Source organism: Neocloeon triangulifer, unplaced genomic scaffold, assembly GCF_031216515.1.
Source record: "Neocloeon triangulifer isolate White Clay Creek 2 clone unplaced genomic scaffold, ASM3121651v1 ptg000012l, whole genome shotgun sequence".
Classification (NCBI taxonomy): Eukaryota; Metazoa; Arthropoda; class Insecta; order Ephemeroptera; family Baetidae; genus Neocloeon; species Neocloeon triangulifer.
Genome location: NW_026775554.1, coordinates 5715117 through 5742844, shown reverse-complemented (window position 1 = coordinate 5742844; position 27728 = coordinate 5715117). Strand labels below are relative to the sequence as shown.

The 27728-nt window shown below is 33.6% G+C and overlaps 5 protein-coding genes across 11 annotated transcripts in view; 1 reads left to right on the top strand and 4 right to left on the bottom strand.

Moving 5' to 3' along the window:
• LOC132197685 (transcription factor HES-1-B-like) overlaps positions 1–27728 on the top strand; it is a 201888-nt gene that overhangs the window by 123023 nt on the left and 51137 nt on the right. For 2 of the 6 annotated variants that reach the window (XM_059621140.1, XM_059621138.1), the window contains one exon: positions 3473–3517. The exons of the other annotated variants lie outside the window; for them this stretch is intronic. The gene's annotated coding sequence lies outside the window, so the exon portion shown is untranslated. The remainder of the gene's footprint in view (positions 1–3472; positions 3518–27728) is intronic. 6 annotated transcript variants of the gene reach the window in all.
• On the bottom strand, positions 517–2150 carry LOC132197687 (brachyurin-like). Of its 2 annotated transcripts, none has more exons than XM_059621145.1 (7): positions 2088–2150; positions 1900–2035; positions 1653–1833; positions 1430–1596; positions 1234–1329; positions 1039–1178; positions 517–978 (listed from the first exon to the last, which is right to left on the bottom strand). In XM_059621145.1, the coding sequence occupies exons 1-7, from the start codon at positions 2139–2141 to the stop codon at positions 811–813; spliced, it is 942 nt and encodes a 313-aa protein (XP_059477128.1). In that variant the 5' UTR covers positions 2142–2150; the 3' UTR covers positions 517–810. The 2 variants fall into 2 exon arrangements, with proteins under 2 accessions (XP_059477128.1, XP_059477129.1); XM_059621146.1 differs by having other exon boundaries at positions 1900–2028; positions 2088–2139.
• On the bottom strand, positions 2557–4092 carry LOC132197688 (brachyurin-like). Its single transcript, XM_059621147.1, has 7 exons — positions 4033–4092; positions 3839–3977; positions 3636–3786; positions 3273–3436; positions 3115–3216; positions 2800–2936; positions 2557–2733 (listed from the first exon to the last, which is right to left on the bottom strand). The coding sequence occupies exons 1-7, from the start codon at positions 4087–4089 to the stop codon at positions 2563–2565; spliced, it is 921 nt and encodes a 306-aa protein (XP_059477130.1). The 5' UTR covers positions 4090–4092; the 3' UTR covers positions 2557–2562.
• Positions 5131–8332, bottom strand: LOC132198402 (transmembrane protease serine 9-like). Its single transcript, XM_059622424.1, has 14 exons — positions 8212–8332; positions 8009–8162; positions 7786–7957; positions 7568–7734; positions 7420–7521; positions 7223–7362; positions 7005–7165; positions 6351–6408; positions 6148–6301; positions 5924–6095; positions 5709–5875; positions 5562–5663; positions 5367–5506; positions 5131–5304 (listed from the first exon to the last, which is right to left on the bottom strand). The coding sequence occupies exons 1-14, from the start codon at positions 8257–8259 to the stop codon at positions 5131–5133; spliced, it is 1911 nt and encodes a 636-aa protein (XP_059478407.1). The 5' UTR covers positions 8260–8332.
• Positions 8451–10380, bottom strand: LOC132197686 (brachyurin-like). Its single transcript, XM_059621143.1, has 7 exons — positions 10321–10380; positions 10062–10269; positions 9882–10011; positions 9355–9518; positions 8920–9021; positions 8721–8860; positions 8451–8669 (listed from the first exon to the last, which is right to left on the bottom strand). The coding sequence occupies exons 1-7, from the start codon at positions 10369–10371 to the stop codon at positions 8505–8507; spliced, it is 960 nt and encodes a 319-aa protein (XP_059477126.1). The 5' UTR covers positions 10372–10380; the 3' UTR covers positions 8451–8504.

The window sequence follows — 27728 nt, the reverse complement described above, 5'->3', positions numbered from 1 at the left end:
ATTATATTCAAAGAAAGAAGTATCAAATGTGCTTTGACTTCATTTTTCTTGGACAAATTTTATTTTTAAACCTAAATAATTATTTGATAGAGAATTCAGAAATTTGTTTTGCTTGATTTCCCCTGATTTTATATTTTCTTACTAATGTATTAATTTTTTTAATGATAACCTTTTTCTCTTGGCCTCTAATTACCTATTTTGGCGTTAAAATTCAAATATCGTATTAATTAATAGTTTTGTTCATAACAATAGTAATCCACATGATTTTCCTCATAAATTCTTTTTAAACTGAATATAAACCATTTAGCACTCTTTTAACACCCATTTAATCCAAAATGATTCGCACTGTCACGTTATTTTTTCTTTGTAGCTGCTTCTTCTAGTCATCTTCACCATGTTCTTTCTAAATGAATGATCTTCTGAAATTCCGATTTATTTGGATAAATTTTCAAACCAAACAAGATTCATTGAAACTTTTAGAAGATTAATTTTATTTCAAACATGTTTGATTCGTCTCAAGAAAAGCAATCAAAAGTAAATGGGTAAAACAAATCGTTGATCTTCCGACTGTGACCTTTTATTTTTTAAGGTCTTATTTGAATGTTTGTTGCACTCGAGATGTTCCCGAGGTACGAAGGGACTCTGGTCAATCCACTGGGATATTTGATGCACCATAAAGAACCAAAGGACACAATCCCCAGTAATGTGAATTTCCCATCTGCTTCTTTCACGAATTTTCGCCGAACATAGTCGTATTTTTGTTTCAATTTATTTCAATTGTAAATAAATTTATTTTTAAAACTTTTATTATTAGGTGACTTTGATATTTGTAGAGTTCGAAATGAATCTAAGGTAGGAACGAACTCTGGTGTAGCCATTTGGGTAATTGGCGCAGGTCACAGCTCCGAAAGAAACGACACCATAAACTCTGTACAGTTTGTCGGTGCCCATTTTCACCGCTGCTTCTCCACTGTCTCCCTTTATCAATGCTTAATTGAAATTTCTAATCAGAAAAAGAGCTTTATTATTTATACTAACGCCACAGATTGCTTTGGTGTTGTGCGCGGCCGTGCAAAACATGCTAGGAAAAATATTCGAAGCGCCGAAAACTTTGGCACAGTCCGAGTTCTTTATCACTTTCAGCGTGACGTACATCAAGTAGGGGCTCACAGAGCCGTCTAAAATTATTATTATTTTTGTCAATACAATTTCACTGAAACGTTAAATTTTTACTTATTGATGTTAAGCCATATCCTGAAACCATAACGTTGTCACCGACCTGAAGTACTTCTTTCAACTTAGGCAACAGAACTGCGTTTCTGTACTTTGCTAAATTGGTTAAAAATGAGCATTTTAACTATTACACGGTGATATAAAAAAATTTTAAGAGGAAAGTTTAAATTAGTTTGAAGTATATTTTAAGTCTTACTGAAAACAAAATCCACATCACAAAAAATCAGTGCTATGTCATTCTGCAAAGTGTCGTGATTGTAATTTGGATGAACAATAGCCCTGCTTGGAGTCTGTACGTTCTCCCCAGTCTCGTTCAAATTTAATCGGTTTATTCCTCCAGCATCAACGATAAAATTACTAGCGCTAATTTTTAAATAAATAAAATAAAATTTAATACAAATAGTAAAAATAAAAAATACCCGTAACAGCAGTGGCCGGCTGTCAAGACCCATTTTTCAGAAATCAGAGTTCCACCACACATCCACATAAAGTCAACGTAAATCAAAACTTGCCATGGAATTTGCATAGGTATCGCCTCATTCCCTCCTAATACCAAATCCTCTGTGGGTATTTCTTGGTCATTTAATTGGCCAGCATTTGCTAAAATTAAAATATAATTTTCTTTTTCTTTTTTTTTCGGAAATTAATTGATCAACTAAAACTCACCCGGCGTTGTGTTTTTTCCTTTCTGATACCTACCCAAGCTTGGGCGGTTGAATTTTGTTTTGATCCGGGCATTTCTTTGAATTGCCAATACTCGGCTTCGAAACATAGTATAGTTATTTTTTGTCTCTGCTATCACCTTTCAAGATCTTTCTTAATTGATATTGAACAAGACTTAAATAATATCTGACCTGTAGCATAGAAGAAAAAACGACGCAAATGGTTATGAAATGCACATACATCATTCACTGTCCTTCATACAACTAGTGCGAAACGATTGTGAGCCAAATGTCACCATCTGTTATCTCTTTGCCAACGCAAATAGAGTAAGCTCTATGCGCTCTATTGCAACAGTATATTATGCATATTTATAGTATTTTATTATGGGCTCGGAAATTATTTAAATAAATACAAAGGCGCAAATCTTGTAGCATTTTGATGAAACGTCAAATTTTGTATTGAATTTTTCCAATCAGAATCTCGGAATTGTTAAAATAATTATTTTTAAAATTCTTAAAGAAAGTTTATAATTTCATTTTTGATGACTCTAGACTTCCAAAATGTCATGTTTTTTCTTATTTTTACTGAGGTTAACTTATTCCAAGAATATAATTAAAAAATATATTGTGTGATGTTATTTACCTTCTTAGTAATCGTTTATTGAAATCAATTTTCATTAACTTTAATATTAGTCTGGCTTGAAATCCAGCCAAGAAAACTAGTGACTCTGGTGAAGCCTGCTGGAGACTCTGTACATATGTCTCCACTGAAAGACACTATTCCAATCAGGACGTGACCGTCAGCTCGTTTTTGAACCAATGGCCCGCCGCTATCTCCCTGTTAATAAACAAAAATGGAAATTCACAATTTGTAATAATTGTCATTTGTTGAATTATATCGTACGCTGCAAATTTGCTTGAAATCATACTTTGCTGTGCAAATGTTCGTAGAAGGAATTGGAGCGCCAAAACTATTTGAACAAGCCGTGTTTGATATGACCTTGACATCAATAAAACTCAAGTAATTGCTTGCAGGTCCGGCTATGAGAAAATTAATTAATATTAGAAAATAACAAAGTATAAAAAAAAATAAACAGCATTAATTCAAATTTTTTTTAAAAAAAAAAGCAGTACTGGTTAAGCATTTTCTTAAAAAAAAAAAAAAAAAAAAACAGTTTTTTGTTCAATTAATTTTAAAAATCAGATTAAAATGAATTACTGTTTCGTGTCATGCCATAGCCACTGACGGTCAGCAATGCATTGACAAATGTTTTACTCGCCTCAGCCATACTTGGGAGTTTGATGAAGAAAATGTTAGTGCCTGTATTAAGTATTGCTGTTATAAGTAAATTTTTATAAGATTTGCACAACACGGACTCAAGGTATATGGGTTTGGCAGCTTAATGAGTCCAATATCATTTGTGATGTTTGTTGCATCGTAGGCTTCATGCACAATTGCTTCCGTTGACGTTTGCACAATTTCGCCGGTCTCATTTGACGTGATGTCAATGCCACCGGCACTGATTACGAAAGAAGTACCTCTGAAAATATTTTTGTATATTAATTTTATTTTTTAGGTTTGGCAAGATGTCCGTGTATTAGTCCGTAAGCAGACTTTAAAGGCAAGTGAATAAAAATTCTTATTTATTAATTATTATATTTTTTATGTTTTAAAATTCAACTCAATTGAAGTATTTTAAAAGTGTATAAAATATAAAATATTTGTTAAAAAAAATTTACCCATCCACACAATGTGCGGCTGTTACAACCCAATTTTTGGAGATAATTGATCCTCCACAAACCCAGCTGTCATCAGCATTAAGATGAATTTGCCATGGGAATTTCTTTTGCTGTGCTTTCCTGCCGCCAATAATTTGCTTCTCAATTGCACCTGAAAATAAGTATTTATTTCTCTTTCATCCAGAAAATGGCCAAATTCGAACCAGTTTGCGGTTCTTTTCCAGTAGGCTTGAAATCCAGCTTGGGTGTGTTGATTGCTCTATTCTGGCTCGCAGTTAAAACAAATTTTTTTGCTCCAGAAATCTTAGGACGGATGTTGCGTTTGAAAGTCAAGGCTGAGATCTAAATGGTTAATGTTAAAACAGTATTCGTCAGGAAAAATCATAATATTGTATACTTTTAAAACAAAAAGAGAAAGTACAATTAAAAAACATGACTTCAAAAGAACAGGCATAGTTTTGCACTATTCGCAAAAGCTGCGCCGTTATGGTTCAGTTTCCGCTTTGCATGCACAGAACGAAAACGTGCGTCATTTCAAAACTTTCCATCCGGGAAAGCAAAGGATCGACTTTCAACTTCCAATAAAATTTCCATGGTCCAACTTGACTGTGACCCAAATTCAGTAATAAGTAATAATTTGTGTCGACCTATATCTATATAATTTCAACTCGGCACGTAACCACGTTAGATTTTTAAACACGTAACGCAATAAATTATTTCAGATTTGTCAGACCTTTTTCTTAACGTTCTGTATTATTATTCTATTAATACTTTCCTTCATAAAACTATTCTATTCCAAGAAGAAATCTAGTATAAATATTAATAATAAATTGCAATTAAATGGGTTAGTATATAACGATGCAAATTCCAACATTTTCTTTTCTGAAGAACGTTTTTTGGGAAAAGAGTAAAGAATCCTTTCTTTTTTGTAAAATGCAAATTGATGGTGACACATTTCAGTGATAAGAGTCGTATATCCAAATGTGATAATAAAAAGGACTCTAGGAGATGCCACGTAAAACTTCTATGATGTTCTTCAATGCAGAGTTAGTTAATATTTCACTCTTTATTTCAGTAAAAAATTTAATATTTACTATATCTAACGCCACATAAGCACCGCAGTATCAAAATTAAGTCCTGTTGTGTCCGATAGCCAACAAATGGACTTAACTATAGCAAAGAAGCTTGGTAATTGTTGAAGAAAATCCATGCTCCGAAGCTGATAATCCAAATCTAGGGTATAATTATGGTATTACCGATTTGAATGGTCAAGCTGTCTCCCTATTCGAACGGAAAAACACAAAGGAGTAAAATTTATCAAGAAATTTCATAATTTGGGAACTATTTGGTGATGAAATGTTCAAAACAAAAAAGACTCTTTAAAACTTTCGGAAAATTCATTATATTTCAAACGTGATTGATTCGTCCCAAGTAAAGCAATCAAAAGTCAAACGGTAAACGAATCAAGAATCTTCCGCTTTTGACCTTTTGGTTTTCAAGGTCTAATTTGAATGTTTGTTACATTCGAAATGTATCCAACGTATGAAGGGACTCTGGTGAATCCAGAGGGATTTTGGTTGCAAGATGACGAAGAACCATATGACACAACTCCCAGTAATGTGAATTTCCCATCTGCCTCTTTGTATACCATTGGACCACCGCTATCCCCCTGAGAATAATATTTATTTAATTATTAATTGTTAAAAAGAAATATCATTTTTAAACATATACACTGCATGTCGATTTATCTGGATAGGCGGCAGTACAGATTGTTGTTGACAGAACATATCTGCTTCCATACTTTTTCATACACTGGGCATTTGAAATAGTTAACAAGCTCACAAACTTAAGGACATTGCTTGGTGCAGCGGCTGTAAAAATATTTCATAAAAATCTATGTGTAGATATTTATAGTTCTCATTTTACTGTTAGAAGTTTTTCCATATCCACTCACAGTGATGTTTGTACCAACAAACGTGTTGGTCGCGTCCGACGTTTTTGGAAGGCGAATTACATTTACAAAGTCATCTGAATTAAAATTTTAGATTAACTTTAAGACAAATATTGAATTACCTAGTGTGAAAGGTGATGAGAATTGCAAAAATGCAATATCATTTGCCAAAGTTCCTGAATTAAAATTAGGGTGCGTAAATCCTTTGGCAGCTGTGGCCATTTGTTCCCCTGTCTCTGTGTTGCTGCTCCGGCTGATGCCTCCCACATTCACCACCCAAGTACTAAAGCTAATCGCAGCATATTTCAGTTAATTTTAACCTGAAAAATTTTCTTACCCTGATACGCAATGTCCAGCAGTGACCACATAAGTTGCAGAAATCAGACTCCCACCGCAAAGGTAAGAACTGTCAATTGACACTTGCGCTTGCCACGGGAACTGTTTTTGAGCAGCATTTTGGCCACCGATTATTTGATCCTTGATTTTCACATTTGAAACGCCAGCCGAGCCTGAAATAATTTATAATTAATTAAAAAAACTTCTACCTTAGTTTTGTCTCACTTGGTTGAGCAATATTTCCAATAGGAATGGAATCTAACTTTGGTCTATTATTTTTGTTCTTGATGTAATTCTGTACTTCCTGTTTTGAGACTTTCACCACCGGCCATTCCTTGAACAAAGACTGCAAATTGCCAATGGCATCGTCACCTTTCACCTTGAAAACGAATATTAGTATTTGCTTGGCTGAGGAACACAGAAATTACCCAAAAAGAAATAATTATGAGAACAAGAGAAACTGTAAATTTCAACATGTTGTCTGTTCTGAAGAAGGTTATTTTTTGAAAGCGGAAAGAATCCTTATTTTTGTGAAATGCAGACTGTTGGTGACTTAATTCAGTGATAAGAGTCGTATAATCAAATGTGATAATAAAAAAGACCCTTGGGGTCGCCATGTTCTTCAATGTTCTTCAATGAGGAGTTCCTTATTATTTAATTTTTAATTGCAATAAAAAAATATACTATTTACTAAAAATAATGCCACGCGAGGGAGAAATTAAATCATATTCAATTTCAGCACCGCAGTATCAAAATTAAGTCTTGTTTTTTTTCCCGATAGCGTAACCATAAAGGACGGCACTGTAGCGAAGCAGCTGGTAATTGTAATCAATTAAATACGTCAACGGCCCTCCGCTGGCACCCTGGTCAAAGCGATAGTCACAAACGAGTAGCAAAAAATTTCATTACTTGATAAATTTAATTGGTGATAATTTATAAATCAAATAACATTTTTTAAACTCTCGGAAAATTCATTTTATTGCAAACGTGTTTGATTCGTCCCAAGAAAAGCAATCAAAAATGAAAAGGTTAACGAATCGTGAATCTTCCGATTTTGACCTTTTATTTTTTAAGGTCTGATTTGAATGTTAGTTACATTTGAAATGTATCCAACGTATGAAGGGACTCTAGTGAAACCAGTGGGATTTTGGTTGCATGATGACGAAGATCCATAGGACACAATTCCGAGTAAAGTGAATTTCCCATCTGCCTCTTTATATACCATTGGACCACCGCTATCCCCCTGAGATAATTATTCATTTATTTTTTTTCAATAATAATATAATTTTGAAATATATACATTGCATGTCGATTTATCTGGATAGGCGGCAGTACAGATTGTTGTTGACAGAACATATCTGCTTCCATACTTTTGCATACACTGGGCATTTGAAATAGTTAACAAGCTCACAAACATAAGGGCATTGCTTGGCCCAGCAGCTGTAAAAATTAAACGTAAGAAATATTATTCAAGATATGTTTCAGTTTTTATTTTACTGTTAGAAGTTTTTCCATATCCACTCACAGTGACGGTAGTACCAACAAAACTGTTGGTCGCGTCCGACGTTTTTGGAAGGCGAATTACATTTACAAAGTCATCTGAATTAAATTAATTAGATTAACTTATAGACAAATATTGAATTACCTAGTGTGAAAGGTGATGAGAATTGCAAAAATGCAATATCATTTGCCAAAGTCCCTGAATTAAAATTAGGGTGTGTAAACCCTTTGGCAGCTGTAGCCCTTTGTTCCCCTGTCTCTGTGTTGCTGCTCCTGCTGATGCCTCCAATATACACCACCCAAGTACTAAAGCTAATCTCGCAGTATATTTCAGTTAATTTTAACCTGAAAATTTTTTCTTACCCTGATACGCAATGTCCAGCAGTGACCACGAAATTTGTGGAAATCAGACTTCCACCGCAGAGATACGAATTGTCAATTGACACTTGTGCTTGCCACGGGAACTGTTTTTGAGCTGCATTCTGGCCGCCGATTATTTGATCCTTGATTTTCACATTTGAAACGCCAGCCGAGCCTGAAATTAATGAATTATTATTAAACAAAAAAAAAATCTACCTTGTCTCACTTGGTTGAGCAACATTTCCCTTTGGAACGGAATCTAACTTAGGCCTATTATTTTTTTCCCTGATGTATTTCTCAACTTCCTTTTTTGAGACTTTCACCACCGGCCATTCCTTGAACAAAGACTGCAAATCGCTAATTGCATCGTCACCTTTCACCTTGAAAACGAATATTAGTATTTGCTTGGCTGAGGAACGCAGAAATTACCCCAAATAATATAGTTATGAGGACAAGAGAAATTGTAAATTTCAACATGTTGACTTTTCAGAAGAAACCTTTTTTGTGAAAGCGGAAAGAAACCTGCCTTGGGTAAAATGCAGACTTTTGGTGACGCACTTTCCTGATAAGAGTCGTACAATCAAAAAGCCCATTGGGGTTGCCAAGTACATAAAACTTCACAGTTTTTCAACGTAGAGACTTTAATTACTTTATTTTTGTATGCTATCTTTATCCATATAGAGGAATAAATAAATTATAATTTTTCTTTTTAAGCATCAGTATCAAAATTTTAGTGATGTTGTGTCCGACAGCCAACCCAAAAAGGACGTCACTCTAGTAAAGCAGCTGGGGTAATTGTTGCAGGAAATCGATGCCCCGAAACTGACGATCCCAATCTGGTATAAAACATTTCCGATTAGAGCAGTCAACGGACCTCCGCTGTCACCCTGTCCAAATGAAAAGTCACAACGTGCAAAATGTATCAAGAAATTGCTAACATTGCAAGTTGCCTTGACTGGGTCAGCGACTGTGCAAATGATTTTTGACGTCACTTTTTCCACACCAAACACACCGGCCGCGACAGTATTGTTCCCAACCACAAGCCCAACACGCATCAAAAAATCACTCGCATTCCCTCCTGAAATTTATTTTGTCAATAATTAAACTTTAATTTTTAAAATAATAAATATTTCACACTGGTTGAGGTGAGTCCATATCCACTGGCAGTGACGTTTTGGTTCACAAACGATTGGTTGGCTAGATTCACGCTAGGTATTTTTATAACTTGAATTGTTTGTGCTGAAATTTCCGTTCAGTTTTATTTAATTGTGAAAAATTTTCAAATTTAAAACAGTAAAATGATTGCAACTTGAATGTTAAAAAATTATGATTTACTATAAAGGAAATATGAATCTCGAGATCAATTAATTAAAGAGTGCAAAAGGGGGTCTGGTGGGAAAATTTTCTCATTATCAAACGCCCTAAAGTTTTTAATTTTTTTAGAATGCCGATAAATCTGATTTTTTCAAGTTTTGCATTGAGTTAATTCACTAGTAAGAACGTTGGTCAATATAAACCAATAATATTCTAATTGTTATAAGTTTAAAAAAAATACATATTAATATGATTTACAAAGTGTAACTGGTCTCAGCAGTTTGATGCATGCAATGTCGTTCTGCAAAGTAATTGAGTTGTATTGTGGATGTGCAATGGAAACATTTGTCTCAGCTATGTATTCCCCTGTTTCATTTACACTTCGCTGGATTCCTCCTATTGAGATGATAAAAGTAGTGCAACTGTAAAATTAGGTATAGTAATTATTAATTGCATTCCTCTGTACAAGAATTTTTATTAACTGCTGTAAAAATGTTTTTATATTTTAGGTGTTTTAATATGCGTGTTTGCATTAATAGACATACGCAATACAGAGCTCACTCATTATTATTATTATCTTGTTTTGAATTGTAAGTAAATTGTTGAAATAATTTTTATTTTGAAATTAGAGTTTTTATAATTAGAGTGACATGTACGAAATAGACATGAGAAACTTCATTTGCTGTCCGCGATCTTCAAATTTATTATTGACTATTTTATTTTCAATAATTATGTTTTTTATTAATGAACTTCGATGTCCCTTGAAGCTTTTAATCAATACTTACTTTATAACGCAATGTGCAGCGGTCAAAACCCACTGGTTACTTATTAACGATCCTCCACAGAGCCATCTGCCCTTGCAAATTATGAGAGCTTGGTAAGGCACAGCACCAGTGGTTGCCTTATCACCACCCACTGCTCATTCTACATGAAAATTACTGCACTATTACAGATTAAATACATACATATCGTTTTTGCAGTTCGTGAATTTTTTGGTTGAGGTTTTTTGCGTAGAGGCGATGTTTTATAGTCCACGGTAAAAATGGGCATGTATTTGCTCAAAGTATCCAAACTTTCGTTTTTGATGCCGGTGTTAACCTGTTTAAAACTAAGGCTCGCAGCATTTGCTAAATCAGTGGCCAAAGAATTAATGCTCTTAGCTGCAGCATTTGCCTGACAACATAGTAAATTTTGGTATTTTGTCTCAAATCAATTTGAAATTACCTGTAAAAATAAGCAGATATTGCCGAGAAAAAGCATCAAGAACTTTACCATCTTCACAAGACGACGCCTCTATACGTAACTAGGCATGAAGTCTTGCGTATGACGCAATTTTTTGTTTATCGCTCTGACCTGAATTCTTGCTGTTTGTATTTTAAAAATCGGCACACATGAGAGATTCTTTTGAATTTATATTTTAAATATTATTTATTTTATTTTGAGCGAGCGATGATTGAAAGCATTGTTTTTCAAGTTTTGTGTTCACAGTGAAACAACACAAGAAAGAAAAATATTTATTAATAGAAACTGCATGTACTAAAGAACATTATGTAAAAAAGCGCAATGAAATTTTTTAATAGCCGTAATTGGTATTTACTATAGAAATGAGGATTTTTAGCTTATACGCAGATTCTGCTTATTCACTAACTTTTAAACTAAATCTTTTATTTTTTGCACTTTCTATACCCATCAATATAGCTGTTTTTTTTTATGGAATATTTTATTTTAAAAATTTATTTTTAGAGTTCAATTCTTTTCCGATTCATTCAATCCTATAAAAATAACGGTTCACTTACTTTGTGAGAGAGACAGGGGCTGGCTATGCTACCTTCTCGACTCTCATGCCACGCTGGTTGCCTGCTCACTCTAGCCCGCAGGTTGGAAGAGAGGGCAAACAGGTTTTTCGCCTCTATTTTGTCAACTGGGTGGCCGCCGAATTTTTATAATAGAGTTCTTTCTCATTACATGCGAATGCATTAGTCAAAGGCAAAAACTACGCGTGTGTCCTAACTGCGCTCGCTCGTTTTACTGGCCATTTATTTTTATTTCGCGTTTTTTTCCTCACGTGAATGGTAGCAGTCTCGAGAGTTGTAAAACCTGAAGACGTTCCTTTCAAGATATATATTCACTCAATGTGTGTGGCAAGGCAGAAATTGACCAATTTATAAGTAATTTTTATTATCTTCGTCGCCTGAATTTCTCAGAAAACGGTTCTGGCAAGGTCTTGAATTAACTTATCTTAAAATTAAAAATAATCATCAATAAAAATTCGTCAAATTTATTTACACATTTGATTTAACTTTTGGATATTATTACATTGAAACATAGTTACGTTGGTGGCACTACTTTAGGCTAGAAAATAAAAAAATTTCGTAAAATTGATTTTAGAATAAAAGGTTTTTGAACCATAAATTTTGCCTGATAATTTCTAGATTTTTAAAGAAAACTAAAATTTTCATTCTTAAATTTTAACTATTTTTGGTTCAGCTGTTTTATATTATTTTTCTTTAACACAGTTTTTATACCTTCAAAGGTATAATATTTAAATTTAAAAATCATGTACAACGAAAATAAGTAGTTCAAGATTATGAAGGATTTGAAATGCTGATCGATGAAATGAGGGGGTTATTGATCATTCATTGATGGATGGTCAAGTAAATCGAGGCTGCAGGTGGCTTGGTCGGAGCAACAATTGGGTGCAGTTCTTTCTTTCGTTGCTGCTTTCAATGAGAAAATAAATCCACGGCTGACTTTCATGACCGCCGAGCAAACAAACTGCTGCCCGGCGCGCGCTATCTTTTCCCAGAGCGCACGTTTTACACGGCTCGTTAAGCCGAACACGCTGGACCATCAATCTGAGCGCAAGAGAGAGAAAGAGGCAGAGGCTGCCGAGCTCCCGCAGAAGTTCAATAGCAGAGCATCTCTTTCCTTGCTGAAATTAATCTCGATAACTTTGAACCTGCTGGATTTTTTGGCTCTTGTTTAACTCATGCTCTTGATAAGACATACGACCAGCATAGATTGTATTAAGAAAAATTTGAATCGTATTTTTGGTATTAATTTTATTATTTTCGTTACTTGGCAGAGACAGGATTTGTGCAATAATTTCATTTTAAATTTAATTTTTAGAGTTAAAATTCTTATTAAAAATAGAAAATTTTAATGCTTCGCCAAAAGTTAGGTGCGATGAATAAAAATCTTAGTCTGGTTGCTTTCAGTCGATAAAATTTGTTGTAGGGCTTATTTTTAATGCTTTAATTGATAAAATTTCTTTTTGGATTATGCTTGGTTGTGAATTTAAATAATATATCAATTATTGAATTAATGCTAAGAGTGATTTGAGCTATAATGGAAATATTGATTTTTTTAATTTATAAAATTCTAATTTGACCTATATTCCCACAATATTGCAATACAAGCAGTGAGCGTTTCAATGGAGGAAATTTGGCAGTATCAGATGATAGAAAATATTAAACTTTTTTTGTTTATTTAAATAATACAATGCAGGGCAAAAAGTTCTGTTGAAGAGACAGCATCATATTTGTTTAATTGATAATTTTTGAGAAATATGTTAAGCTATTTTTTGATAAGATTTTATTTTCTGGTTTAGTGAACAGTAATTATAAAATATACCCTACAATGTTTTTCAAATCATATACATACATTTCGCAAAAAAATTATCAATGGGAATCGATCGTCAAATTTAAATTTATAAAAATCATAACAAATATTACAATAAATTCAAATTTCCTTTCTGTCCATCTGAATTTCAGGTATTCTTGAAAAAACATTTACAGATACACATTGCCATTTCTATAATTCATAATTAAAATAAAAAAATACAATTCATCAGGAAAATGCATATTACTTTTGAAAAGTTTACTTCAGCATGATTCTGAAATAGATCATTTGTATAAGGCAAAGCTCTTAAATATTGGAAATGAATAGATCGGGCTTTTCCTCGTTGCAGAAAAATTGTTTTTATTCAAAAAACACAAATGGCTCTACCAGTTCGAAAATTGAAAATATTGTTTCAATTTCAACGTTCACCCTCTTTGACCCTCTTACTTGAATAAATCGTATACTTGGATCTAAAAATTTCATTCAAACCACCGCCCAAACTTGTATATGAGGCTATAATTTAATTGCACATTTTATAATTTGAGTGCGTGTTCCACGTTCCAAGATGGGAATAACAGAAAGCTGGAGATAACCTGCGAGCGCTCGGAGCGACTTGTATTATATATTTTTTTCTATTATGTACTCGGGAGGAAAGATCAATCGGCGCAGTGGAGCACGAGATTTATTTATTCGCGTCTTGGGTTGGCGGGTGCGCCCCTGCCCTGCCTGGCTGCTCACGGCGCGGCAATGATAATTAAAGCCGCATTCCTCGAGCGCACATTTGAATGAGCCGAGCGGCGAGACGTGACCCGAGAAGCGGCTCCCACGCACCTTATATGCATGCACGTCGTATGTACGAGTAAGCGAGTGCTGCTGAAAATAATAATAAATATCAAAATCAAACACACGCGCCTCTCGCTCTTTGTCTTTCGCTCTAATCAATCGCGCTCATATTGTCATTCACGCATCATGACTTGCAAGGGAGAGAGGAAAAAATTTAAGTGCACAATTTCTTCCTTTCTTTTTACCTTCGACGTTTTTCACGTCTCGTTGTTATGCACCAGTGTGCTTATTAGTCCCGCAGCACCGCTTTGAATTTATTTATGTTTAATGAAGGACGTCAACCTTGGGGCTCTTCAAAACAACTAAATATTATGCCATTTTTTTTACTAAAATTGAAATATATAGCATTAATCTCAATTAAAATATTATATTATTATTATTATCTATACTACTCAAGTCATACAAAAAAAAAATTCAATATAGAATAATGTAATTCATTTCCAGTGTATCTAAAAAAAATTATATTTTAAACCATTAAATATCAAATTCTTTCCAGAAAAATTTATGGTTTTGATCTTTTAGAATTAATCTTTTTTTTTATAACATAATTTTAAATTTCAATATATCCACAGAGTTACTATCAATTTTATACAAATAATTGACGATTTTGAATCTTCTATAATTTAAACTCATGAATAATCCCATTTATTTTTCATTTCGCAAAAAATAATTTGCAAAAAATCAACTTTCAGTTATGTGAGGTTAAATTAAATGTTTTTTTAATTTAATTTAATGCATCTTAGTATCAATGATTCCCCTAATTATATAAAAAAAATTTGTAACATTTAATTTTCCATAGAAATAAAGCTTTGTTTTTAATGGTTTTTCCCCAGAAATTTTCAATATCAGAGATAGAAAAAAAATTTATAAGTTAATAATTTAAAAATAGAGCTTTTGCTGAACTGAAGAGTCCTTAAAGTACGAAACGGAATGAGGCGTGGGTCGTTGGGCATGAAAGTATCACGAGATCGTCCTCTACTCCTGCACTAACTCAGAAGTCGTTGCGAGAGGAAGAATAAAATATCACTTGCGCGCATAATTGTGCTCACTCGTTATGTGCATGAGCTGAATATGTCTGCATGCAATGCAAAAGCTCAGTCGCGCAGGGAGCGACAGACACAGATAATCTTGCAGTGATGCATCCGTAAATAAGCTCACCCTCGGTGCACTCGAGTGTTGATGTGCATGGCTGCATGCATAAATAGATTACAAACAATACATCTCAATCGCTCATGCATCTTTTATCACGAAGCCGCCGTTTCCTGCCCATGCATATGGCAGTCCATTCAATCAACTTCTCACGTGAGCTGCTGTGACTTGCTGAATTGGCTTTCGAATACATTAAACAAAAGTTATAATAGTTAAAATAACGTAAGCGATCAATTAGATAAAAATGTAAAATTATAAATTTAAAAATCTTCTAATCGTAAAAATTGAAATATTGTAAATTTCTTTAGATAGTTCCCTTCTTGAGAGAAATTGATTTTAAAAGTGATGTTTAGAAATAAATTATTTCTTGTTATTCCAAAAGTGTTGGTTAGTGAAACCAGTAGACCGCAGGTTGCATTTTAGGGTCAGTTGTCGTTATATTTTTTAATTTGTGGTAAGAAAAATTGATTTTTTTTTACCATTTGTATGAATCAAAAGCTTGTTCTTAATATAATAATATAGTAACAGTAACTCCAAAGCTCCTTTTTCATGAGAATTTTGACTCAAAATTATTCAGGACTTGACCACACAATAATAGATTTGTAAAATAATCATAGTTAATTTACAAATGTGGGGGACATCTAATTTTAAGAATGTTTAAGGAAATGGAGCTTTAGAATATGATATTTTCTGATAAAGTAGATTTTTTTGTTTTGAAAATACATTGGCACCTAAAGTTTGCAACAAAAATAAGATTACCCTCCTCTAACTTTGACTGTCATCTTGACATGAACTAAATTTATTTTAAATACAAATTTAATTTTTTAAATATTTGATAATCAAATTAGTCTTAAATATAAATAAAATTATTCGCCGAAAATTAATATGATATTTAACATAAATATTTATTATCAAATTATATTTTTTCAATTAAAAAAAGGATAATTATTTTTAAGAAATCGACATTAAGTATTAATTGAGCTATTATAATTTTTAAGTTTAATGTTGTTAAAATTGCTCAATTCCATTGCAAATAATTATTCTAAAAAACGACTGAATTGCCTACCCTTCTTTTCCTGGTACAAGTCATTGACAATGACCGAGAAATTGCAAAAAGCGAACTCATTTTTAATGCAGTGAAGCGATGCGAGCGCTTTTTACGCGGCGCAAGTGAAATAATATAAAAAAGCGCTACAAATAATTTTCGTTATCGTCTCGTGTAAATCGGCTGGATGAATGAAAGAAGACCTTTGGAGCGTGACGCCGACGACGGTCGGTCGGGTGGCCGACGGACGAACGGCAACAGGTGGCTCTGCGGCGACGGTTCACTTCTCCCATATAAGCATTGTTTTGCGCTATGGGAACTTTCCCTTGAGACCGACGCCCTGCCTCCTTTTTGTCCACTTATTTTCGCCCTGCACGCTCGTTTCCTCTGAAAACGGTCTCTGTCCATCCGTCCCTCCGACCTGCACCTGATCGCGCACGCAAATTCCCCCACCTGCTGCGAGAGTTCTGTACGGCCACGTGTGTCTTCAGTTGCTCGTCCTTTATTTATAAATGTAGATTTTGTCAATTTATTATTTTTTTTATTCTCAATCAACGGAAATATTTAATTAATATAGGAAAATCTTTGGTTTTAATACGGCTTCTTCATTATAAAAAGTAAATAATCTATGATAATCTATAAAAGAATTTGAAATTTTTGAACAAGGAAAATATAGTGTACTTCATAAAAAAAAATCTTCTCATAAAAATAAGTAAATCCTTGCATTTAGCTTTTAAATCCAAAGAGTGTGGTTCTAAGTAAGATTGTTTGATTGTAAACCATTATTAAACAATAAAATTCTTTCTTTTTCCCATTAAATACATTTTTCTAGCTAAAACTAAAACGTAGGAAAAATATTGTATGACAATAAATTTATTGTCTGTTTATATAAAGCTATCTAAATTTTTAATATTTAGAAATATAAAATAATGCAGTTCATATATGTCTTGCCCTTTATCTTAAAATTAGAAATGAAACATTTTACTAGACTCGCAATGTCAACACTGATATAATTTGGTAACTTCTTGATTCTTTGACTGCAGGTCACTCTCTTTAATATAAATGGGAAATAATTTTTAAATGCCAGAGTATTCCAGCAGATGATTTTTTTTTTTTTTTTTTTTTCATGCCGTGAGTAATTATTAAAAGTTTGTTATTTTGAAAATGAGAATTGATATTGGGATACTTTCCCTTATTTTAAGACTATTATATTTTTGAAAATCTATTACATGATTCATCTATAGGAGAAAATCAAGTTAAACGTTGGGAATGGGAAATAACTGAAAATTGGTCCTATCAAACATTTTAAATTCCACCAAATGACAGTTTTGTAATTAAAGTAGCATTAATACAAAAACAGAGGTAAATATTTAAAGTGATATAATTCTGGGTATAATTAAAAACTCGTTCTCACAGCAGCTCCGCGGCAAAATCTGTCTGGACGATAACCAAATATCTCTCGTTTTACAACAGGAAATCCTGCACACACCAAGAAGGAATCCAAGGAGATTATTTTTCCCCCGAGCCAGCTCTACACATACACTGATATAAATTAGCATAATCCGCGCCACACACGGCGCGAGATCTTTCGCAACTTCTTTATTATTATTTGCGGCGCGCTGCTGAATGAAAACGGATTGTTGTTTGTTCGGCCGGGCGGCACATTGTGATGAAAAACGGCCTCTGAGGCAAGGTGGACCCTTTTTGTTGAAAATGCACGCGGACAAAGGAATGAAAAGCGGCGGAGAGTGCGCGAAAAGCAGCGATGCTGGGTGTCGGTCACGCGCTTGCTCATTTCCATCGCGATATATATTCCTGCAGCTCGTGTGCGCGTCGAGCATCAATAACTCGCCGACGTGTGCGACTGCCCATGAGAAAGAAATCCGTGCTGAATGCAATTGCAAAATGAATTATTTTCATTCTCTAAATTAAAAATATGTACCAAGTAATGTTTTTTTAAACTATAATTTATTTTGTGCTAATTAACTAAATTTTCTGTCTGTTGTTAGTTTGCTTTTTCTTTTTGCAGTTTAAACAATTTTTTTTTTTAATTTTATGGTTGTTAATTTTATCTACCTTTTTGCACGAAATTATTGCAAAAAAATTAATTGGTTAATAAGTAAATTATTGTGGAACAAAATAATACCATCTGTTATAATATTGCTGATACTACCGAGATTTAAAAAAACCCCATCCGCCGCAGTGAGTCTCTGTTGATTTTATTCAGTCTTATTCTTATTAATGGCAAGTGAGCTCCATATTTCATGAAAATAAAAATAAGCAGCCCAAAAATAAAGAATACTTCCTTGAAAATTTATTCAATTTATGCTAAACTTTATTGCGTCAGTTTTCCTCCGGAAGGATGCACAAAAAAATTATATTAAATAGTTTTTCACTTGAATTAAATCTAAAATATTATATTTTTGCATTCCACGCCGCGTTCGGGCCACAGCAGACAGCACCCCATATGAAATTTTGCAGTACTCCATTTTCAGTTAATCACATTTTAGCCTTTTAATTTAATTAATTTGAAAAAAGAGGTAATCACTGAACTCTGTGTTTAACCAATTTTTCAGTGTTTAAATTTAACAGTTTGGCGGAGAAAAGAAATTTTTTTTGCATTGGAGATTTTGAGCATTTATTTTAGTATTGTTGTTTCAATATTTCATTTTCAAATCAGCCAGAGAAAGATTTTGCACCTCTCTGTTTGTTTATTTATTAATTTTTTTATTATTTTTTTTTTTCAAAATTAGCATTCCATTGAAAATGAACGTGAGAAAAGCGCAACGCACGATTTGAGAATCACCAAACAACACCATATTTTATGCATGTGTAATAACACAGAACCGCGTGCTGTGCATTTTACACGAATTATGAAATTAGTTCCAGCACCACCTCCCAATAAAAGTTGGTCCAACAGGGGACCATCGTATATTAATTCCACGCACACAGTGTACGCAGGTGGAAATTGTAAAATTCTGTGTGAGAAAAAATGAAGCGTGATGAATTCGGCGGGAATACGCGGTGACCCCGGCGACCCCTCCGGAGGGCGCTCGTGAAAGTTTCATCCGCCGGCAATTAGGCCCGCGGAGAACGAGAGAGCGATGATTTTATCTGGTCGTGTTCGGACCATCAAAAGAGAAGAGGTGCTGCATCAAAAGGCCTCCGGGTCTGCGCCGCCTGAGAGGCACCTAGCCCGCGGCCGCAAAGGTCACGGGCGCCAGTCACGCCGGCACGCCCTTCCGAGCCCCGTGACCTGACCCCAAAGAAAGAGCTAGGAGTGTGTAAATGTGCAGTGTCTGTTGCAATTCATTTTTATCAATCAAGAATAAAGGGGCGTGAGAATTTTTTTAAGTCAAATCTTCACGTGTTGAACAGGCAAATTTGCATAGTTAATTAAAATATTTAATTTTTTCTATCAAAATTGATACCAATGAGTAGGAGTTTTCCCATACTGAAATGAATTTAAATTTATAAAATAAGTGTGTGCTCTTTTATTTCAACAACAGTTATTTATTTACTAATTTATTAGTTTGCTACACTTTTATAATATTTATTATTTTGCTTTTTATTTTCCATGCGCACCTTTTGTATTAAAAATTATGTATTCTTATATGTATTTTTATATAAAACAATCCAGTGAATTCATTTTACCCGTGTTCAACAAATTTACCATTATTTACTGATTTTGCAAAGTGATGAGAAAATATTAATAAAATTAATAACCAAATTTACAAATTTAATTTGATATAAAAGATCAATAATAACAATTTCAACTTTTCAAAATTTAAAATTTTTTAAACTAAAACTCTTTTTTTTAATTGAAAAAAATGTGGATAGAAAATTCTATTGACCATATTATTGTCTGCATAAATGTGAATAGAATCAATTTTAATGTGCAAACAGTAAATATAAATTTTGCTTCAAAGGAAACTTGAGTATTTATAAACGGGACGAAAAAAGGTTAACAATGAAAATAAATACTATTATTTTTCTTATAATTTGATTGTTCAATGAATTATCGCCTCTGAATTTTTTGAAAAAGAATCAGCTCTAGCAATTAATTTTTCCCTTTTACTTTATGGAACTCGTAAACAAGCAAAAAACGTCAAGGATTAATTAAAACCGTCTCATATCTTTCTTCCTCTCTTTGATCCGCCTGCAGACTCGTAATTGCCTCTTGTGCGCCACACGTAGAGGGAATCTCACACCCCGCAATGAAAATAAATTGGTGGAGAGAAAAAGAGATGCCATTCTCCCGTAATTTCGGGTTGGACCTCACTCAATCAAAGGGGCAATATAAAAGTATCGAGAGCATAATTGGAGTAAAATTGCCATCCGATAAGAATCGAGGTGCGCACATTAAATTTGAAGCGCACGCTCAAAAGTCGGTCCCAATTATCGTGGAAAGCGCGCTCTCAATCAGTGCGGTCTTCGCGTCCGACTGATTTTATTTTATTTACACACATTTCTCAGCTGCAGGTGTGGAGGATACGTGGCCGCGATCATCATTTTATGGTGCCGCGAGACCAAATTCACATGAGAGGCACGCGTGCTCCAACTTTTGGGCCTAATTAGAGACGAGCTGCCGCTCCCACCAGCACTCTAAAAAACTCGGTTGAGGATAGAACTCTTGATCCACACTCTGATTGTGAGTTGTAAAATTTGGAGCAAAAACAGTGCAAGTTCTGTCTCTTTTGATTAGAATCAACTTTAGAGATGATTTTCACTAGGTCAGAATTATTATTGAAATGAATGATATTAAATTGCTCAAGCAATGTAATCACCGTTTTAATAATTAAAAAAGAGATTCTCCAATTTGAATATCAGTAAAAATTTAAAATTAATTGTCTGTTTTGACTCAAAATTGCAACTAAGAATTGTCATTAATTTGTGTTCAAAATTAGAAAAGTTTCGCATTTTTTAAAGTTGATTAAAGTTTTTAATTTAGTTTTAAAACGTACACTTCATTGATTATTTATTAAAGAAAAAGAAAGAATTTCAAAAATAAATGAATTTATATATCAATGAAAAAGCATCTCAAATTATTTAATAATTCTATTTTTTATTTTTGGTTCATTATCACGTTATATCAGTTTTTAGCTCAGAACCTTAATAATTACCAAGATATTTTTAATCAGATTATGGCATTGATAAGGCATTAAGGAGTCATAAGTATATAAATATTTCATTTTTCTTTCATTGATTTCAACTGTGGGGAAGGACAATAATAATAAATTAAAAGTGAATTTTTATGAAAGTGAAAATTTTCCAATATTTTTGTCATCTTAAATTATATCAATGCATCTTTAGATACATTTTTTTTTCAAAATACATTAAAACGAGAAAAAATATCAATAGTTAATATCCCACTCAAGTATGTAGTTATTTTGTTGCAAAACAGAGCTGTTAATCTCTGACCTGAAATCACGCTCCGTCCACGCACCTCTCAAGAAAATATATAATTATATGACCTCATACAAATTATTTTCCACTGTTTAGATCCGCAAGATGCGATTATTACTTGGCGTACATAAATAGATGGGAACATTGATTTCACACAACAAAGTTAAAACAATTTCTCTAATCCCTTCCAATCGCTAGCGGCATTCATTAAAGAATGGAACTCAGCCGCACGGCTCTTCTTCTATATGAAGATGAAACCGAGTAAAATCTGCTATGTGCTTAAAAATTGTTATAAACAAAACCATTACTTGGCGCTTCAAACCTTGGAATAACTTTTACCTTTGTCTTCACTCATTCACAATCTTGCATCAGTTTAGCATCAAGTGGCTTTAATCTTGCTCATTATAATTTGTTTTACATTAAATTTTTATGCAGAAATTGAACTACAATCATATTAATATTTAATAATTATATTATTTATAAATTTTATTTTACAAATCACAGTACATATAAAATGCAATTTTAAGAGAATATATTAAGTATTATTTGAAAAAATAAAATGAGAACAAAATAAATCATAGTAATAGAATATTCTATATATGTCTCTTTATAAACTTTTTGTTGTTGTTATTTTTCTATTTTTAATTTCGTACGTAAGAAGTAAATTTAATAATATTTGAGAAAATTATATAATTGTCTACCAATTTTGATCCAGATCAAAACAAATGCACTTAGTCAATTAATGCATCTCCTAAAATAGATTAATAATTCATTTACAAGCAATGCAGATTGTTATAATTTAATTTTAACTGGATGGGTTGGAAACTTTCTTAAGTGCGTGCCAGCGGCTTCTCGCGACTTCTCGTTTTCTTGCTCTCTCGACTACTCGCGCGCGGCGAGAGCATAAAAATCCACCCCCGTGTCAGCGGCTACACAAGTTTTATACACAAGACAGGTGAGAAAAGGAATCAGCTGGACTGCAAACATTTCCCTCGTTTTGGCGTACCTTTCATTGACGAAACTTCAATTGGTTCTATGGACTTAAATTGTGAGCTTTGCCTGCTCTGCCTATTATAACAAAAAACTCTGGTGGATTTTTTTTATCTAAAATTATTTTAAATAAATTTAAATAAATAATCAAAACTTAATCCTACAATGAGAGTGAAGAGGAAATTTTTTTTTACTTTCTGCAAATTAAAATTAGATATTGGTGAACAGTCGTTTTAAAAAGATTAAATTATTTATCTTTTATTTTCATCTTTTTATTTTGTTTCCGCATCATCAGTTAATATAATGCGACGAGGCGGACGAGGTAAAGGGTTATCTTCTTCCTGGGCCGTTTACAGACTGAAATAGAGACAAGACCGGCTTGCTTGCCTCAAGATGAACGCGTCCCAACGTGGTTTCGAGCATGCATGGATTTATTTAATAACATGGATTTATTTATAAATAAATCCATGGTTTTGGGAGGGAAAATATAAATACATTCGCAGCTGATTCGATCTCACGTGTGTTTGCTTTTTGAAATACGCGCGCTTGCTCTCTATTGGCCCGCTCACACGAGTTCCGTCCACTACGAGCCTCGCGCACGAGAAGACGACGAGAGAGCGACATAAAGTTAAACGATCTCTAACTTTATGTCAGCCCAACATAAAGTTAGAACTGGACGAGGAGCGCGCATAAGATTTTTCTCGCGACCAATGAGAGACGCGCATTTCTCGTCAAGTGACATAAGAGCATAAGAAATGAGCCGCTGGCACGCACTTTAGTAGCCCAGGAATTTTTGTTTCATAGCCCAACTAAAATTAGTAAATTTCCGATACAGCAATAATAACATTCACGCATAACAAGTCGTGCTAGAGAGTTTCGCCTGTGAATACTTCACGCTTTTCATTTTGAGAGATCGTAACTCATAACTGGTGATGCGGGGAGGTGCGCGCGCGAGGCTTACATTTAAAAACAAATTAAATTTCCCGGCGTGATTTATACACCATGATCGCACACAAAAACTCGCCTTTTTGCTTGAAAAAGCTGATAATCAAAGTGGTACGTCGACCGCCTAGCCAACGCTCGACTGCCAATAATAAATTATTCGTGTCCCGCCAACAATGTTATTAGCGGAGTTTGTATAGGGAAAAAAGAAGAAAGGAGATAATTGCCAGGCCATAATTCAATCCGCCGACTGCCCTGCACCAAATGTCTTAATTTTTGTTTTGGATAAAAGGGATAATAAATCTATAGACAAGCGGGTGCTTCTGATCAAATATTTGGACTAGAGCTTCGATAATTGGCATGCAATTTTGAGATACAACAAAAAGAGGATGGTGGTCGAAATTAGAGCAATTATGCAATTAAGTAGTAAATAAGTCACTGACTTCTTAAAAAATATCGTGTTTTGTTAAATTTATTATTAATTTTTTAAAGGAAATATCCTTTTTCCTTTGCTTTTAATTACATTTAAATTGACCTATTAATTTATTAAATTTCCTTGTGTTTTGTCAATTAAGAAATTATATGATTCACTATACAATTGTGGGGCATTTAAAGATAGTTAAGTTTGGAAATCGCCATTATTTTTTTCAATTAAGAGACAGGTGTGTTTAGTTTGGAATTTGGAATGGAATACACGTATGATGATATTTTTTTGTGGTTTTCATTTATCTTGTCCAATTTGGCGTCACGTTATATGAAAAACTCTAGTAAAATCAAAGGTTTGTCTAGACGTCTGTAAAAAACCATCACAATGAAAAATAATTTCTTCAACAGATCAGTGTGAAGATATAAGATAATTTAAAAAAAAACTTGCTGAAGATAATTTTCAATAGGTGGATCCTGATTTTATTCTTAACAATTTACATAATTCTGTAAAAAAATTAAATGTCACGCTTTTTCCCTTTAATTATTCCAAATTTTATTTATCATCTAAACCTAGATTATTTTTAAATTATTAAATTAATCTCTATTACAAATCTTTATTTCATACACAATAAATTATAAAATTTTGAATTACAAAATTTTTATTCATATTTTTAATTCACGGAAATTCAACAATTTTGTAGACACAAACCTCAGCCTTTTGCAAGAATGGTTATAAACAACAAACAAGCATTTACTCAATCAAGTGGAAAACAAGGCAGAGAAAAATTCTTAGCTGCCTCATGGTTTTGATGAGAAAAGTTAGTCACGGCCATCAAAGAGCACTCAAAACCGTCAACCTGCCTCCGCACAGCTATTTAATTTGGAAAATAAATTTCCAAAGTTGACAGCCTCTCTTTGATCGTAAAAATTTAATTTCCACCCTTTAATTAAAGACTCGTGGCAATCAAAAATATAATTTTCTCTTTCAGCCGCGGAAAGAAAACTTTTTTAAGAATTGACCTGCCGACTTTTGCTCTCCTGCATATAAGAAGGCGTTTTTTTTTCTTATCCACAACAGCTGCATTTGGCTCATAAAGCACGGGCAGTCCATCGATTAACACCGGCGAGCAGTTAAATCCCATTAGCCGCTGATAGAACATGTCGTTTTTATGTGCACGTACTTTACGATTTCGTACCCTTTTTACTGAAAATCGGCCGCCGATGGATTTTATTTACGATTTCCTATCGGCACCACCGGTGTTTAATGGACCTTTTTAAGGCAGCCACCCGCTGCTTATCGCGCACATGCATTTTATGTAGATCATAAAGCATCCCCCCGCTGAAAAAGGTGTATTTTCAAAACATCAAAATCATAAACTTTCCTGTTGCGCCTCCTTTTTTTTTCCGGCGAAATAAACTCGAACAAAAAGGTCCGATTCTCTTTTCCTTATATTTTATTGTCCAAATCTATATACCGGTGTGACCGAAGATGCGGAGAGGACCATAAATTCGACACTAAATGCCCTCTTAAATATATTTACCCGCGCGTGTGTCACCGAAAGAATATCGCCGTGATTGAGTGCCATTTTTATCGAGTCGCGCCAAACCTAAATGGACCTGCTATTTACGACTGTCTATTTTTTCCAACAAAGCCAGAGGTGTCCAAGGCACGTCCAGAAGGAGAATGACATGTGTCGTGTTTCGTCACTGTGTGTTTATTTTCATCTCTCTCCGTTTGCTATTCAACTTGTACACAGCTGCGATCACAGCTATTTTTATTTTGACATAAATAATATCATTTTTTCGTTATGTCCGAGATTCAATGAAATTTAATAATAAGTCTTTTCAGAATATAAGTTCTGATTGTGAAAGAAATCCATACACGCCTATTTTAAATCAGCTGACGTTGCAGAGCACCGGATTTTTATTATTTAAAATGAATTCTGAAACTGAAAACTAATCTTAATGAAATATTTATTGCCATCTTTTCGTCAATTTCATAAAATATTCTGGCAATAATTGAAAAAATTATGAGGTTTTTTACTCAACTGATTTATTGAAAATAAAATTATTAAAATTTTGAAGTGTTACTTGACAAAATGTATTTCAAAATTTCCATTTTAACCTGCTGGGTGAGTATGAATATAAATTGTAAATTAAATTAACATATTATTAAATAACAGTTTGAGTTGTTTACAGATATAAAAAAAATGTAATTTGTTTTTATTAGTCGGCTTATTTGTTGAACAATAGGTTATAATATAGTAATTTTCCTTTTTATTTCATTTTTGTTCTTTGAACTTGATGAATTACCAAATGATAAGATTTTATATAAAAAACTTGGCAATAAATTTTGTAAAATATTAGCCACCGTTGTTAAGATTAGACAGTAAAATTTGGCTCAATGAGCATTATGAAATTGCTGCATCCGCGTGTGAGACATTGATACTAGTTAAAAATCATCAAAAGTCTTCAAAAAAGTAAATGTATTGTCACAACGAGATGAAACTTTGAAGGCAAAAGATTTGAAAATTATAAATTATTTTATAAAAATAACTTTTAATAGAATAATTATCAACCCCGAGTAACATTATTATTTGTTGTTTTTCGGTTCAATTTGAATTACCGACAATCTTTTCCTGGCATTCGCATAGCCTTGAAAGAATTAACCAACGTCCTCCGTTTGGAACCACGTGCGATCCGCAAGATTTTTTCAGCAACAACAAAAAGCGGCTTGTGCACTCTTGCATTCAAATGAATGAAGCCGCAGTCCGATGTAATTACCCACGGATTTGGGAGGCGCGCACCAATTTTCCTATCGTTTCTGTTTGGCTGCACTCGAATGAATCGCCAGAATCGAATGGTAATTCGACGTCAAAATAAATACAAAGGCAAAAAGCTGCCGCGCGCGAGGAGCACCTGCTGCCGTCATTCAGGCGGCGTGGGTGCCCAGCTCACTCTAGCTCTGACGAAGAAAAAAAACGAGAGAGAAGACCATTCACTCTCTATACGTGTGTTTCGACCGCGATAATATAGACGCATGATTCAGCAGTCACCATCAATTACCGTTCGCCTCAATGAATTCGCCTTTTCTCGGCCAGTCATCTTGGAAAACGACATGTTCGTCACTTGCACGAAGTGAATTTTAAAACTATAACGCGCGAGTGGATTGTTTGAATGTAGAAGATGGTTGGAATTTTTTTTATAATTTAGGTGCGCAGTTCCATATTTAGTCGGCGTGTTGTGTGATTAGTCTTCAGAAAATATATTGCTTGCCAAAGAATGATCAGCTATTTTCTTAAATTTTTTCAAGGTTTTAATTCTGGTCAAAAAAGAACCACATGAAATTATGTTATTTTTTTAGTTAACGATTTACGTTTTTAATAATTGGCATTTACTCGCAACAATGTAATAAATATATTATTGTATACTTGGAGACTGTAATACTAATCAACCACTCTAAAACTCACAAATTTAAAGCAATTCTCCTCACTATTGTAACAATATCATCTTATTTTATTTACGTTTTGGAAAAATTATCCATTTCAATATTGTTGAAAATAAGATCCATTGCTTAACTTTGTTAAAAATCACATCAATTTACTCGAGTTTATTTTTATATTCAATTCGTTTGAGGAACAAATTTTTAATTTTAAATTATTTAAATATGTTTGTAACTTAATCTCCCTCTTCTACTCACATATCAGGCTGAGGTCATTGTTGTTCACAAAGATGGTTACACAAAGTATGTTCGAACACGAGTTCACGCATTACCAATAATTTTTTTCACCTTAATCTGCACACACGTTGCATTCCATTAAAACAAACGCTGAAAATTCCCAACAACGTTTTTACATTTAGCTGAGAGTCTCATTCTGAGAAGGTTAATTTTTCTCGGCGTGTCTGCCAGATTGAGCTCCATGTGCATTTAATTCATCTCCGAGAGAGTCATGCCGCACTACCAAGCATCACTGGCGGCGCATTACATTCCTCCCTATATGTATATAATTTCATTGCGCGGCACGCATATCTGCATAAACAGCTCTCAGCAGCGGCGGCGACATGTCAATACCATAAAAGTTATTGTTGCCGACGAGCCCCGCGAGCAAAATTTTACGACTGTTTGTCCTGGCTGCTGCCGACTTGCAGGCCATTAAAAGTGCAGTCTTGTAAATAAATTCACAATAATAATAATAATTTAATGAAATCG